At 36.8% G+C, this 15,295-nt stretch overlaps 1 protein-coding gene across 1 annotated transcript; it reads left to right on the top strand.

Annotated features, from left to right (window-relative positions):
* Window positions 1–1,287: 1,287 nt before the first annotated feature.
* Window positions 1,288–10,097, top strand: LOC142355077 (dynein axonemal intermediate chain 4-like). Its single transcript, XM_075407358.1, has 3 exons — window positions 1,288–1,888; window positions 4,128–4,971; window positions 8,471–10,097. The coding sequence occupies exons 1-3, from the start codon at window positions 1,745–1,747 to the stop codon at window positions 10,036–10,038; spliced, it is 2,556 nt and encodes an 851-aa protein (XP_075263473.1). The 5' UTR covers window positions 1,288–1,744; the 3' UTR covers window positions 10,039–10,097.
* The last annotated feature ends 5,198 nt before the right edge of the window (window positions 10,098–15,295 follow it).

Below are 15,295 nucleotides of genomic sequence, written 5' to 3' on the forward strand. Positions count from 1 at the left end.
AGGAGCCAGTTTGATTGATTCAATTTGTCTCTATTCATTGAGCGTGCCGTCTTGATGTTAGCACCCGACAATTTATCAAAGATGGTTGTGAGGAATTTATTCAAATTGTAATAACTGCTGACCGGTATTGACAACACTGGGCGCAAAGGAAGTCCAGAGCGAACAGAGCCCAGTAATCTATTTTTTTAACGTTCAAAATGTGAATTTGTATGTTTTAAGCTGTCTGACTTAATATGCAGCCGCTTGTATATTTTATACATTTTGTCAAATTAAATTGTCTTTTCTTCTTTACAAAAGTTTTGGTTCTTTCCAATTATAGCCTCCCCAGCCTAATGATCAGATAAAGTATAGGCACCCCGCGAATCATGGTAAAAAGTCGATACTGGCGGGACTGTAGTAGGAAAGACCCGAACTATTTTGGCCTTCGTAGAAGAAACCAGTTTTTCAAACTAAAATTAATTCTGATATTTAAAGCAAAAGTTTTAGTAATTTACGTTCATCGTCAGGTTGAAACCTGTTTCAAAAATTGTTAAAAGATTTTAAAAAATGTATTTATTATTGTCTGGGACCTTAATTTAAACAATTCTAGGAACAAACTTAAAAAATTACGTCGAAGTTTGTCATTTATTCAATATTTAGCCTATTTACAACTCATATTTAAAGCTGTTATCAATTTCTTTTAAATCATTCCTATTCTGGTTTTTTCGATGTTGACCATGTTTTTGTATTTCTAGGGTAAATCTGAATTTGCCCAAACCCTATGTGTCCTTCCTGTGGAGGTTTTGCAAAATTCATTTTGCCATGCACAAAATATTTTTTGCCCTATTTTGTTCTCAAGTCAAAAGTTTAATTTGAACTAAAATTTTTGCGTGAGTTTACGCGCCCTTTATGCATCTGGCTTCAGCTTGCTGATGTATATAGCTTCAATGGTCATTAGTTTCTGTGCGACAGGCATCCAGAATTTTCAATTCAATATCAATTGTGCAGCCACTACATTCAACCAGATGTTGATCCACCTGTGGATCCTTCTTTTGATGTTCTATCCTAGTGGAAACATGCTGGATTGTCTGCCCATTAGATGGATTGGCATGCAGTACATTTTATTTCATATACAACGGGATTTCAGGTCTCTATCGAAAGATGATTTTAGGGTGGGGAGGCATGATCTTAATTTTCGTGTTGAATTCCACTTGCAATTCGCATGGTTTCTTCAAGTTGCTTCTGTATTGTAGAAAAATGATTTACCATGAGATCTAGCGTTGCTTTTTTGGTGCTCTTTTGGTGTTGTTTTTAATTGATCTTTACTGCCAATTACTATCTTTTCTAGAGTGTGGCTCACTATTTTTGAAGACCATTCATCTGGATACTGATTTTTGGTCCAGCATGTCTTGTCCTTTTCAAACGCCTGATCGAAGACCAACCACTTAGATGTTGCGTTAAGAACCCTGTGAACTGTCCCTTGAATCACATATGCTGAAGCGGTGCACAGCTGCAAAAATTCAATATTGTTCCTGTGTCAGTTGGTTTTTGAGTTCAATGACAGGTGATGCGAGCAGTAGCTGAAGATGCTAGCAGTAGCAAAAACGTTTTGAGGACGGGTGTTATTTGTTCCTCCATGTTACGCAAATAACGAATATATTCTGTATGTATATATGCGCAGATCTTATTCTGCAGATCAGTTGAATGGCTATTCTCATTAGGCAAGAGCAGGGTGTCAATCTCTACTCGGAGGAGAGGGAGCGTAATGCCAGGTGGTACTGGGACAGGAGGTCAAGACAAGAGTGGAGGCAGTTTGGGGACAACAGGAAATGTGCAACTGCAGAAAAAGAGACAAACTATCCGGATCATGGATGGAGATGTTGACGTGACGCCTGAACCGTTGCTACAGGTATGCGGTAGTTTTTGATTTTTCTTTTGTTTTTCTGTGACTGCAACAGCGGCATATATCAAAGGACAATTTTGAAACAATTAATGCTGGAAACCCGTCCTATAAACCCACCCTCTGACTCCGTACTTGGCTAGAAATTTGCTCATTTTTTCCTGACCGAGTTTTGAATAAAATAATCTTCCGGTGCTATTATAGTGTTTTGCCTGCTACATGATGATCAGATGTACTTTCTGGTTCTAATAAACTTATTCTATTCTAAACTTAATTCGAATCTATTTTGTTAAATAGTAACGTTCTATATAACAAAGCATAAATTGTTATTGTGCTTAAAAAACAATGGGGGGGGGGGCAAACAGAGTAGAGCAATTTTTTTTACACGTAGAAAATATTTTTAATTGCTCTCAAACGACGTTTGTGGCAATTAAATAAATCCTGTGGTCGTTTTTATGCGATTTTTTGTTTGACCAATTTTTGTCTGACCTTACTGACTCTAAACCTGTTTTACCTGTTTTGTCCATTGTATCGACAGCAATGATCTTCATACATTGGCAGGTTAAAACGGGATAAACCGGTAACGCTTGGTGGGCATCAAGTGGCCCAGCAGCTCTTTTAGAGCCTTCCGTCTTACTAGTCTCTAAGTTTGCGGTTCATCAAAACTGTTGATCGGACAAGTGAATGGTGCAAATTTTAGTTTCTACAGTTTTACATTGATTGATTGTTCTTGAACCAATTTCGAATAAATTTTTGGATACTGGTTGGTTTTATGCAATTTTCAGTCATCCCCCTAGCACCCTGTTCCAGCACTCCCAACCCTACCCCCACCACCCCTATTGCTTGAACCCGACGCGCATTTCGCCCGATGTTAGTCGGTTATGTTATTTATATTGGGAGATCGGCATTATCGAATTCCTCAGTCGTGGAATCGAGTAAGAGTTTTCGTCTGTTAATATAATATATAAAATAACATTGAAAGTTTGATTTAGCTTTTAAAATATTGTTTCTTTAGCTCTAGAAATTTGGTTTCTTTGGATGTAACAGCTTCCAAAAAAACTCCCTAAAAGGTATGATAAAAGACCCTAAGGATTTTCCAGAGAATTTTGCTCAGTTGTTGACTCCCATAGAAGATGTATCATGAAACTACTCAAGCTGGCTCTAATCGACGTCATGCTTCTTATGCATGCTATATAGCCTTAACATCCCTTGTTAGAGCAATTTTCCGGCATTTTGGGTTGTCTTTTAACTCTAAGGTTGTTTTTAACTTCGGGTTGTCCGAGCAATTTTTGGGTTGTCTTTTAACTCTCTCTTTTAAGGTAAACTTTCAGCGACCTTGAGGTTAATCTAGGCAATTTAACTGCAAAATATTTTACTTCTAAATCACTTTTTCAGTGTCATATTTGCAAACAGTTCAGAATATTGTGCGTTTTATGGCTCCATAGACCTCGGTTTTGCTATAATTTATGCAACTAATCAAGTTTTTTTTTATTAACCAACAATTTAAACTTGCAATGATGACACTGAATGCTTGCAAGAGAGCAGTGATAGTTTGAAAGATCTTAATGAATTTTTGTTCAGACCGAAGTTTCTGCCAGAACAGCGCAGTTTTAAAAATATTTTTTTAAAGTGGCTTTAATGTTATGCGGCTAATATTAAGAAATTAAAAGTTCGGTTAATAGATGCATTTCTCAATTAAATTTATTGCTGGTATCTGACCAGTTGTCGTTTAATGTCCTAATATCCATCCTTCATTTAAAATGAACAATTTAGTTTTGAAGCTCCGACCTAATTTTAAACTGCTTTTTTTTCTAAATAGGTGATATGAAAATTTGGTATGTCTCTCATAGAAGAATTTTTACCTGGATCTGATTATTTACGCAGCAGAGAATCACTCATTCTCTACTGACTAATTTGCAATCTGTTGTGTTAAAGTTTGTGTCCTTCTGAGAGATAAAAAGTTGATAGTGTTTAGTTAAAGAAATAACAAAAGTAAACACTTTTAATGTTCATTTTGAAAGTTTTATGAGGAAAATTTGATACTAATCTTAGAGACCTCATTTTTGATTTCGAGGCGTGTTGCTAACAAGTCCTTTTCGTCCTATTTTTGTATTTTTTCTTTTGCAATGGCAAAAGTTATGTACCGAAAATCCACAGACTTCCCAGGGACCTTATTTCGATTATTTTTCCAGTATGCATTTTGTGTAGATAAAGCCCATTCTTGTTTCCAATTATTATTTTGTTTCAGGTTGACCCTTATCTGGCTAAACAAAGTCGTACTTACATTGGGGTTGGTGCTGGTACTGGATCCGAATCAGGCACTGGAATCGGGAACCAAATTGGAGGCATTGTGACCCCAACTGATGTACATTCTCAGACGTCGGCAGCCCAGCAATCAGGGTTTGGGGGCACCATAACTGCCACAGGAACCTTTGGGGCTATCTCGAAACCCGTTTGGGCAAGCGGAGAGGACTCGTACCGTTCATCAAGAGATTCTGTCAACGAAGACTACACAGAAGTGGGTGTTGCCGAACCGCAAGCGCCCGGCTTGGGCGAAGTCACCACTAAGTACGGGGAAGAAGTTCAGGAACAAATTACAGACGAAGATAAAGAGAAAGATGTTGAGATAGTTTTAACAGAAACGCCGACATTTTGGCTGTTAGATTTGCCCGGAAAATGCGTTGAAGCTGGAACAGATGAAGTGGAAATAGTTAAAGAGCAAAATGCGAAGTATCAAAAATTGATCAAAGATCGTGTTGGCAACGATTTGTACGCGGAGCGTGGTATGCAGACATTTAACAATGGGCGAAAAGTGAAACACGCCCAAACAAATAAAATGGTCATGATCGACCAGATGTCAATGGCTGCAACTTGGGATATGTATGATACATACATGGATATTTCCATAAGCCAGGAGGAGAAACCAGAGGAGGAGCCGGAAATCCTGGGAGGCGAAGCTAGTCGGGCTGATTCTCCTAGTGGGAACGAGGAAGGGAGTGTTGCGGGAAGTCGTGCTGATTCAAAATCTGGTGCTGGCGGTTTTGTCGAGACTAAGACAGCAAACAACATTAGCGTTGTTAGAAGTGTCCAAGGTTGGTTGTTTCAGATTGACACTCATTTCAGATTGGCTATATCATTTTAAATCCCTAATTTTTAGTTGCTCTCACACAAAGTTTGTAGCAATTATATTAGTCGTGTGGTATTTTTTGTGATTCGCAGATGATATTGGGTTTATACAAGTTTTTAATAGCCACCCTCATCTCGGCAGTCTATTATTGCGCTCCTATTTTTTGATAATAAAAGAGTTGTTTTTTAAATCTCAAGTTTGTTCATGGGATATTTTTTTAGCTCAAGAAAGTTTGTTTTGACGTGAACTTTTGACTTTTGTTTTTGAACATTGACTTCTGATTTCGAATACCTGACTTAAACATAGCTTAGTTTGTAATGTATAGTAATTAGGAACTGATGTATATTCAAGGTGAAAAGGTCTTGGAGATTTTTAAATCCATTTAAGTCTTAACTAACTATACAAACTACAGAACAACCACCTATACTACTTACGCTCGCACAGCTACCCTTATTCCTATTTTACAATTGTTTTTTTTTGCAACTGCATATTGATTTGTTTCTAGCACCAGGTGCCAGGGCACCTCCTCTAGGTGTTGATAAAAGGTTATTGCATCATTGCTAGGCGCAATAGAATTGTTTCCAGCATTTTGCTGCAATTTTGGATGAATTTTGATTTTTTTTTTCAAATTTTCGGAAAATTATTATTTGATTTTATCGATCTTTGAGCCAGTGAAACTTGAAATTGGTTTACTGGATATCCTCTAGAGACAATGAAATGGTTCTGAAAATAATAATATCAGAAATTAAAGCAACGTTTCAAAAAATTATCCTAATATTTTCATTTTTTCTGGTAATTTGTCATTTTCTGACGTTATCGATCTCAAAGGGCCAAGCAAACTTTTTTTAGGTCTTGCATATAGATTACTGAACTATTTTGAGAGACAAGAAATTGGTTTCGAAATTTTTGGTTTTGCGAAATATCTGAACTTTCAATAAATTTTGCAATTTTCAATGTTAGCGTATTTGACATATTTCTCGTGTTTTCCTATCTTTAGTGGCAAATAAACCGCTTTCAAGGCTTTTGCGTGGGTTAATGATCAAATTTAAATGAATAAATTTTGGTTTTAGGGTAAAAGCTTCAAGAGTTTTAGCAATGATGATATTTTTGTTCCTCAACTTTCGTGACAGTATTTTTGGCTGCCATTATTCAATTTTTGTGCCGGTCAGATACAGTTGTTCTAAGTTTTTGTTCTAGTTCAATTCTTTCTAATGTTTTTCAGGACTATTCTTGCTGTTTTTTAGATGTTTTCACACTTTTTTCCATGACTTTTAGGTTTTGTAGATTGGTTACTGGACAGGTTCGAGAGACGAAAATTGCCTTTGAATATTTTAATGAAACTTTAATAAATTTTGCAATTTTCTTTTAAAATATTTGTCCTGTTTTTGTCATGGTTATTTCGGGCGAGGTTAAGTATTATCTGACCAGTGTAAGGTTGTTTTGACCATTTTACGTACAGATAAAGCCCGGAGGGCATTTAAAGCAGCTGAGCAAATTAATGGTGTAAAGGCGAGTTTTTTGGTGGTTTAAGACTGCACTACTCCAACCTCTCCCGCCGCACACTAACATACACATACGCACACACAGGAAAATGCACAACCAGTGTCTATCAGAAAAAGTGTCTACCCACACATGCAAACACTCACACACACTTACGTGCCCTTACCTGCGCACACACCTCCCACCAGTGCTCCAGTCCATCCCCCCCCCAAAAAAACTAATGAATCCCTTCTCCCTCCCTTAAGCTGAGAGTAACCTCACTAAGCCAAGGTAGATATTAGTGAAGCCAACTGCTCTGCAGTTGGTCAGCGGTCATATTGCGGTGTTCCTGGTTTTTGTTTCTTGTCTGGTAGACTTTTTTCTGTTCAGATTTATTCACACAGCAAAGCTGTGGAATTAATTCAATTTTTTTGAATGACATTTTTCTCTCACTAGACGCATTTCTGTGCGTGATGTCATTTCCCACTCTTTAAATTTCGTTAAAGTGATTGCTAGCTGGCATTAATATTCTGCTTAATAGCCTACAGTTCAAAAGCCGAATTAAGTGTGATTTTAGAATCTAACCGAATATGCAAAATATGCACCCCGAATAAAAAGTATTGCCTCTTAGAAAAATTCTGTCGATTTCTACCTCTTACTATTCTCTTTTCTGTTTCAATCCCATCGTGTGTCAAGTGGGTCAACGGTGGCTGTTTTCCGGCAATTTGCCGGAAATGTTTTCGTAAATCAATCAATTTTTCCAATTTCTTTGTTCTGTCAATCCTAATTGGGATTATGGGAATCAAAGGCGGCTGTTTATCGGCATTTTGCCTTTTGTTTTTTTTAAATGAAGCATATCTGTTCATGATTTAAACAAGATTTCTTTCATTTCGTTCTCTGTCATTGTTATTTTGGGTGAGGTTAAGTATTATCTGACCAGTTTAAGGTTGTTTTGACCATTTTACGTACAGGTAAAACCCGGAGGGCATTAAAAGCAACTGAGCAATTTAATGGTGTAAATGCGAGTTTTTTGGTGGTTTCAGACTGCATTGCTCCATCCCACCCCCACCCCCCGCCATACAGACTCACATACACATACGCACACACAGGCAGCGCACAACCAGTGTCTCTCAGAAAAGGTGCCTAACCACGCACGCACACACCCACGTGCCCTTACCTGCGCACCCTCCCCTCTCACCAGTGCTCCAGTCCACCTCCTCCTCCCCCCACCAAAAAAACTAATGGATCCCTTCTCCCTCTCTTAAGCTGAGACTTGCCTCACTAAGCCAAGATTGATACTAGAGAAGCCAACTACTCTGCAGTTGGTCAGCAGCCATATTGCGATGTTCCTGGTTTTTGTTTCATGTCTGGTAGACACTTTTTCTGTTTAGCAAAGCAGAAAAAGTGGAGAGGAATGGCATTTTCCTCTCACTAGAGGCATTTGTGCGTGTGATGTCAGTTCTCACTCTCTCTATCGTAATTTTTACGGTCATCTGCGTGGTAAGGTTTTGATCATACGTGACCTACTCACTCAACAAAATGAGTTTTGCACTTCAAACTGTTTATTTTGATCGGCAAAAGTAAGTTTGCACCCCGTATTTTACGAAGTAAAGATTGATTTTTTGAGGCAATAATACTCAAAATTGTTTTCAAAATGAGATTTTAAGTCAGAGTAATATTGCCTCAAAAATTGAATTTTTACTTCCAAGCACACCCCCGTCCCACGCCAGTCGTATGAGAGCAATTATTTTGGCGTTAGTCCGTTTTGTTTGAGGATTACACTGTGTGATGTAAGATTTCGGATTCTTAACTCAGTTCAATCTGTGTCAACTTCATTAATGGCCAGAGAATACTATGTGTGTCTATCGCTTTTCGGAGGTTAACATATATTATGCAGTATAATTTAATGTGCATTTTTCAATTTTTCAGTCAAATTAAAAAATTATTTTGAATGGGTGTAACAATGTATACTTAATTGATTTTAGGAAGTGTTGCGGGAACAAACGATGATGCTGGGGCACCTGGTGACAGTATCTTTGCGGGAAGTTCCATGGACAATGCAGTTACTATGACCGAATCAAGCATGCTCAAAGAATCCCCAGAAGAAGCAATGAAAGCCATGAGCAATTCGAAATCGTTCCTCAAAAATCTTTTCATTATGGAACGAATTGTTGTTCAGAATATCTACCAACCAAAATTAGCAATATACCGAAACCTGCCAGTGTTTCCGGACGTTGATGCAAACTACGCAGAATCGGTTGACGAAAGTTCACTGAACTATCATAGAATGAATTCCGAATCGTTTCCGCCTAAATCGGCCAATTCGACATCGCTCGTATCGTACGGACCTCATCTGGAAAAATTGTGGTCGTTTTCGTGCGAACTGACCAAAAATTACACCGTGCTGTGTATGAACTGGAACAAACAAAACCCGGATATTTTGGTAGTTGGGTATGGCCAGTCGACCTACAGAGGTCAAAGTGAGGGTCTCGTTTGCTGTTGGTCCATTAAGAACATCGAGTACCCAGAACGGGTATATAACTTGGAGTCGGGGGCAACTTCTGTCGACTTCTCAACCTCCCATCCAAATTTACTGGGAGTTGGAACTTACGATGGCGCAGTATGTGTTTATGACGTTGGAACCAAATCCCAGGAGCCAGTTTTGGACAACTTTGATAGTTCTGGGAAGCATACTGGCCCAGTATGGCAGCTGATTTGGGTAGAAAGAGAACGACTGACGGGCGATGACAAAGGTCAAATTTTGGTTTCAATCTCTGCCGATGGTCGAGTATGCCAGTGGTCCATAAGAAAGGGTTTCGAGTACTTGGAGGTCATGAAACTCAAACGAATCTTCCAATCCAAAGGAACTCACAAATCCTCTGGCTCTGAATCGTTGATCAATCGCTTCTCATCTGGTATGGGCTTGGACTTCAAAGCTTCGGATAGCAATTTGTACATTGCGGGAACTGAAGACGGCCATATTCACAGATGTTCGTGTTCCTATAACGAACAATTCCTCGCGACCTATAATGGTCATAATGGGCCTGTGTACAAGGTTACTTGGTCGCCTTTCGCGGGCGATGTATTCCTTAGCGCCTCCGCTGATTGGTCTATTAAGATCTGGCACCAAGAAACTAGTGATTCGTTGATCAGTATTCAGCCCGCTTTGAAAGCTGTGACTGATATAAATTGGTCACCCTTTTCGTCCACAATTTTCGGCTGTACAACAGAAGACGCGGTCCAGATTTTCGACCTTGAACACTCGACAATAGACCCGGTTGTCACCCACCCCGTAGAGAACCGAAAGCTGACTGCGTTTTCGTTTGCCCAAAATTCGCCCTGTGTTGTGTTTGGAGATTCAGTGGGCGAAGTGACTGTTATGAAGGTGCACAATGTGTTCACAGCAGAACAGGAGAAGGAAGCGACCAGCTGGAGCAAAGATGCTGAACAAGTAACTGATCCTAGATTGGGAGAAATTGTGGGAACAATTATGAACAGGGAAAACGAAAGCAAAGTGAACCATGGTGACAAAAACACTAGCCAATCAGAATAGAAATAACAACTTTTAAATTCATGCATCATATCTTTCTAGTTCATTTTTCAACTTCTGAAGTTGTAATATTAAGAAAATAAGTCAAGAGTGTTACGAGGCTGTCGGACTCATTAAGCCGGTTGGCAGGGAGGAGGTAGTACAATACATATAATGAAATGAAGTATCGAACGGGGGAGCCTAATGCATAATGGAGCGTTCTGAAACGCCCGAGAAAATATAACCCGAAAAGAACAATTTTAACAGTGTGGATAAATCGACCTAGAGTCGAGCATTGATTTAATGGTAGCTGTACGACAGAGACGTCTCGCAAAAACCCCCTTTTAACAAGCCACCTGCAAGCAGTCAAGCGTGCACTTCCAGATTAGACAAGAATGGTTAACTGGAAAAGGAAAAGAGCCTCTGAAAAAAAATTGCTCTCAACTCTATTTGTCCTGCTGGTTTCGTGTGCAATTTTTTGTGCTTTTTTGTGTTGATCACTTGACTTAGTCTTTGCTCAATTTTTCTAAAGGTCGTGGATCTTCAAAACAAAAATAGAGCTGTTTTCACAAAAAATGAGTAAATAAAGATTTTAATAACACGATATTAGAAATTGATAAGGATGGATGCAAAATGTGTGACCAGAAAGGCATCGGCAATGCCTTCAATTAAATTTTTGCTGAAATTGGGGCTTTCGAAGGAAAAATAACTCCATTGGATATCAAAAAATATTGAGTTCAATTTGCTGAATCTTATTGAAGGAAATTAATAAAAATTATTGATAACCTAGAAAATAAAAAGTATCCAAATCAGGGGTATGCTAATGCGTGGGCTCTTAAAGCTGGAAAATATGCAATTGGAATGCACCATTTTAATATGCAAATAATGAATTATTTTATCCAAAACGAATTTGAGTTAGCAGTTTTGCTTTCAGAACAAAGTCTTGAACAGATTCTGTTCTCGACTCAAGAGAGAAAATACTAGAACAACATTGATAAACCAGATATTTTATTAGATCGGACAAAAGCCTAAATTAATTGTTTCAGAAAAAACAACTTAATATTTCCGAATCGCTTTTTGGAGTCTTTTAGAAACAGAACGCAATCTGTAGAAGTCCTTTTTTGGGTTTTGGTTCGAATCGTATTGGAGTCGCCGAGTGAACAGTTCTAGGACCAGTGATTTTTAGCAGACATTGTAATTAAATTTCAGAAAAAATTTAACGTCATTGTTCAAAATGCTGATAATACGAGTTTTTTGGGCACACTTGATAGACACATTATTTCAGAAAACAATTGAAAGCATAGGAAAATAACATATGAATATCCGAATGAAAACCAGTTTGCGTTGAATGCGCATAAAGCGGAGCTCTCATTTTTGGGCTACGAGAAAATAAATGGACAAAATATTCACTTAGAAACCCCTGGTAAAACCTTTTTGGGTGCCGATATCTTGCAATGAAAATAGATTCAGTCTTTACATTCACAAATCAATTGAAAATTGTAAAGATTTACAGCGCACAAATCACAAGATTATGGAAAGTCTGCTATTACAGCGAATGATTTACAGCGAAGTCTGCCTATGAAAGTCTGCTGTTTGCGATGAAAATACGAGTGCCGTCTAGATCTATTCATTAACTCAGAGCCCGACATTAGTCGGTAATGTTTAAACTCGTAAGCCCGCATTTCTAACGATTAGGTTATGGGTTCTCAGAGCAAAGAAATGGGATTCAGTTTGGACAATAATCTACAGGCACTCACATAATGTTTAGTAGCGGCTCACAACACTTAAATCGGAGATTAATACTAAGTTTTTCCCTTATTCAGCGTATCACATCATTACTCTAATTGAGAAATTTTGACTTAAATATAAAAGGGTGACGGTCAAACAAAAGTTTCCAGTCAGAAGTGGAAACAAACTCTGCTCATTTTTGACACTATTGTCGTTTCGTTGCGAATTTCAGGAAAAATCATTTTTACCTGAAGTTCTTTGTCAACACAATCTGCAGTAATGAACTCTGGATTTCCACAAAACACAAAATGTGGAATATGGTGCTAAAATTTGTGAACATATTCCACAAAATAAGCCATTTTGTGGAGTTTCTGTTACTCTATTTAAGTTTCCATTTGGTAGGTGCTCTAGTCTGTAATGATAGCTGCGGCCTTATCATTTTATTTCAAGTGGAATATGCCAAAAAATTTAAATTCAGCTTTTCCACAGAACCAAATTTTTTCAATTTTTAAGAACACTCTGGATGCTTTAGCCTAAGATACCTTATACATTAAATTTTCTTACGTTTCGACAATGGCAAAACTTTCTCGCTAATTTTTCGTCGTTACAAAAGAGCTTTTCACCAATTTTTCAACGGTTTTTGTTCCTCAGCTCAATTATGGTTTTTTAACAATCCCCTTATAAAGACTAAAAAGCATACAAAGGTGTTAAGAACTTTGGGGTGGATCAAATGATTGGAATGTTTAGTTTAAAAACTTAAGAAAGCTTACTTGTTATGTTTTGTTGGTATGTTTGGTTTAAAAATGATTGGTATATTTGATTTAAAAACTTAAGAAAGCTGAAAAACTTAAGAAAGCTTACTTATGAAAGCTTATGGCAGTATATTTGCTTTTCAAAGGAGAAGATACCAAAGCTCTCTAGTGTTCCATAGCCGTGTTCGGACAGAGCAGTCCCGGATATGAAGTCCCAAAAAACTTCCCCAATTCCAAATTACTCCATGATAAAACAGTCGCAGACAAAATAGTTAAAAAAAAACGGGCAAAATAGTCCTGATTAAATATCAAAACAATTGTAAAAATACTCTACAACGAATCAACAAACATAAAATCTATAAATAAAGCGGAAAAATTCTGAATTCTGTTTTTTTAATAAGAATTAAGATTAAACAAAAAGCTTAGTTCAAAACATTGTTTGGATTTAAACTAAGTTATAATAATTTTAACAAACTGCTATCAACTGAAACCTTTAACTAGGTTGAGTTACACGTCCTGAGGACACAATTGAGACCTGTCGTTATTAGGTATAAGGCGCATAACAACAAAACAAAAACCAAACATAGGAAAAAACAAAAAATTCCATAAATTTTTGCTAGACAACTGTGTCTCAGCACAAAAAGCATAAACTATACAACAAAAACAATAAACTTATTCAGATACACCTTTTTCCAAAGCTGTGCATTTTCTCTACTATCCTTTCCTTCAATTGGGTTTCTCAATAATGTGATAATTTGACAAGGAAAAAAAATGAACTGATAAAAAGTGCAATTAAGCTCAAAAATAAAAAAAACTGAAAAGTCGGTAGTATCAAAACAAAGAGACCATTAGTTGAACATCAAACTGTTACGAACATTAATTTACAACCCACAAAAAAATAGTTTAGTCCTGTTCGTACTTAGAGTGAGCCCAAAAATGAGAGAAATAAGATAAAATAGTGGCAAAGTTCAAAAATTAACCGATATTTTCTTAAAACAAAATTATTCAAGGTCATAACAGACATTAGATAACAACTCAAAAAGAGTGTCTAGGTTCATTTATACCTCCCAGAAAATAACTGGATCTTCAATTGGGGACAGTAAATCATTGGGCTACAAAAGAAGATAACAAATGAAAGCAAAGTCAAGAAGTACATAAAAAATTTTTTTACGAAAACAAATTGTCAGAGCAATTAAGACCATGAGCTTAACTCTGAAACGATAAAATTATCTCATTGAGCCTTGTTTTTTGTAATTAGTATCTATCATTAATTGAACCCTGCGGAAATATTTTGAAAAAAACGTCGCGCCCCATTCAAATCTAAAATTTTTTTATCGTAAGGATCCATGGCAAGATCAAGATCAGGCCAGATGCTGCTTCACGTCTAACAAAAAACAAATTTGTTCAAGTGGTTGCAAAATAGATAAATTTTTTAACAAAATTTGTCAGTTTATCAAAATTAAAAATGCGTTTTGTGTAATTATCGAGATTAAATTTGCAAAAGCCATCAAAATTATAATTCCAGAAGACTTTCAAAGCCAGTAGGTCTACAACAAAGTTTGTTTTCAGCCTAAAGACAATATGGCCGCAGTTTTAAAGTATCTACCTCCAGAAATTTTAAAGCAAGTCAGCTAAAAAAGCAAATTGGGTCACGAAAAAAGTCGAGTATTGAAAAATTTTAATTGAAAAATTTAGCGTAAATTCTAGCCAAAAAAACATTGATCGAACAATTCAACAACCCTCCTCTATCTTAAGAGATAAACTCAACTACACAATAACACAATAATACTACAGTTATCAGTTTGAAGAAATTTTAGCAAAATTTACAAAAATTAGGTCAAAAATACCGAAAAAGTGAATGAATACAGATGAAATACGTCTAATATTCACAAAAGTTTTAACCTCGATATCTCCCTATAAAAAGAAAAAATTGAAAAAATCTTTTTAATTCCATATTCTACGCTGAATGGGCTTTTTAATGATACCACTCGCAACTCTCTACGATGATTATATCGATCGGCCAAAATTGTCAGATAAGAAAGCACATTTGAGTATATAGTTCCTTCCCCACTAAAGTGAGTCGGAACAAAAAATACTGAGACATAAACCACTGATCCGTGCACGTGACTAATGGCTTCTGACAGATAGAAGATCAGTTGAACTTCAACAACGCTTAGAAGCCATAAAATTATATGTTAAAAAGATTCATTTTTTAATAAACTGGAAGAGCTAAAGTATTCAAAGCCAATCAATACGCTCTCAAAAAACGTTCAAGAAACTTCAATATGAATCGTGCATCATTTTTTATGGAAACCAACAAAGGAAGAAGTCACGAAAAAAAGAACTTCAGAAACAATAGACATTTCACTAAAAAAATTTGACATAAGAAGCCCTCAGAGTCATTGGAAATGAAAATTTAAAATTGAGAAGCAAAGTAGACCTAGAAAATTTTTAACCAAATAGTCTATTAGACAACTTGAACTATGTATTTCAAATGGCAGAACGACAAAGAAACGAATAAACAGGAAGAGCCGACGAAAACCGAATTCCCGATTATATCCAAAAGAACAACTGTTGCCAAAGTCGTCCCCACTTTAGACAATCATAAATATTTGTTGGGAAATTCGTGAGGATTTTAAACTGTATGGCTATGAATAGTGCAACTAAGCAACAAAATTGTGATGAAAAGAAGAAAACGTAACGAAGTGAAATTTTACTAAAAGTACAACAAAAAATTGCATCGCTCTTACTACTGTCACTGGCGACGTTCAGAACTATTTGAAAAGAACGAATAAGCATCG

This window comes from Convolutriloba macropyga, unplaced genomic scaffold, assembly GCF_964194025.1.
Source record: "Convolutriloba macropyga unplaced genomic scaffold, txConMacr16.3 SCAFFOLD_1821, whole genome shotgun sequence".
NCBI lineage: Eukaryota > Metazoa > Xenacoelomorpha > Acoela > Convolutidae > Convolutriloba > Convolutriloba macropyga.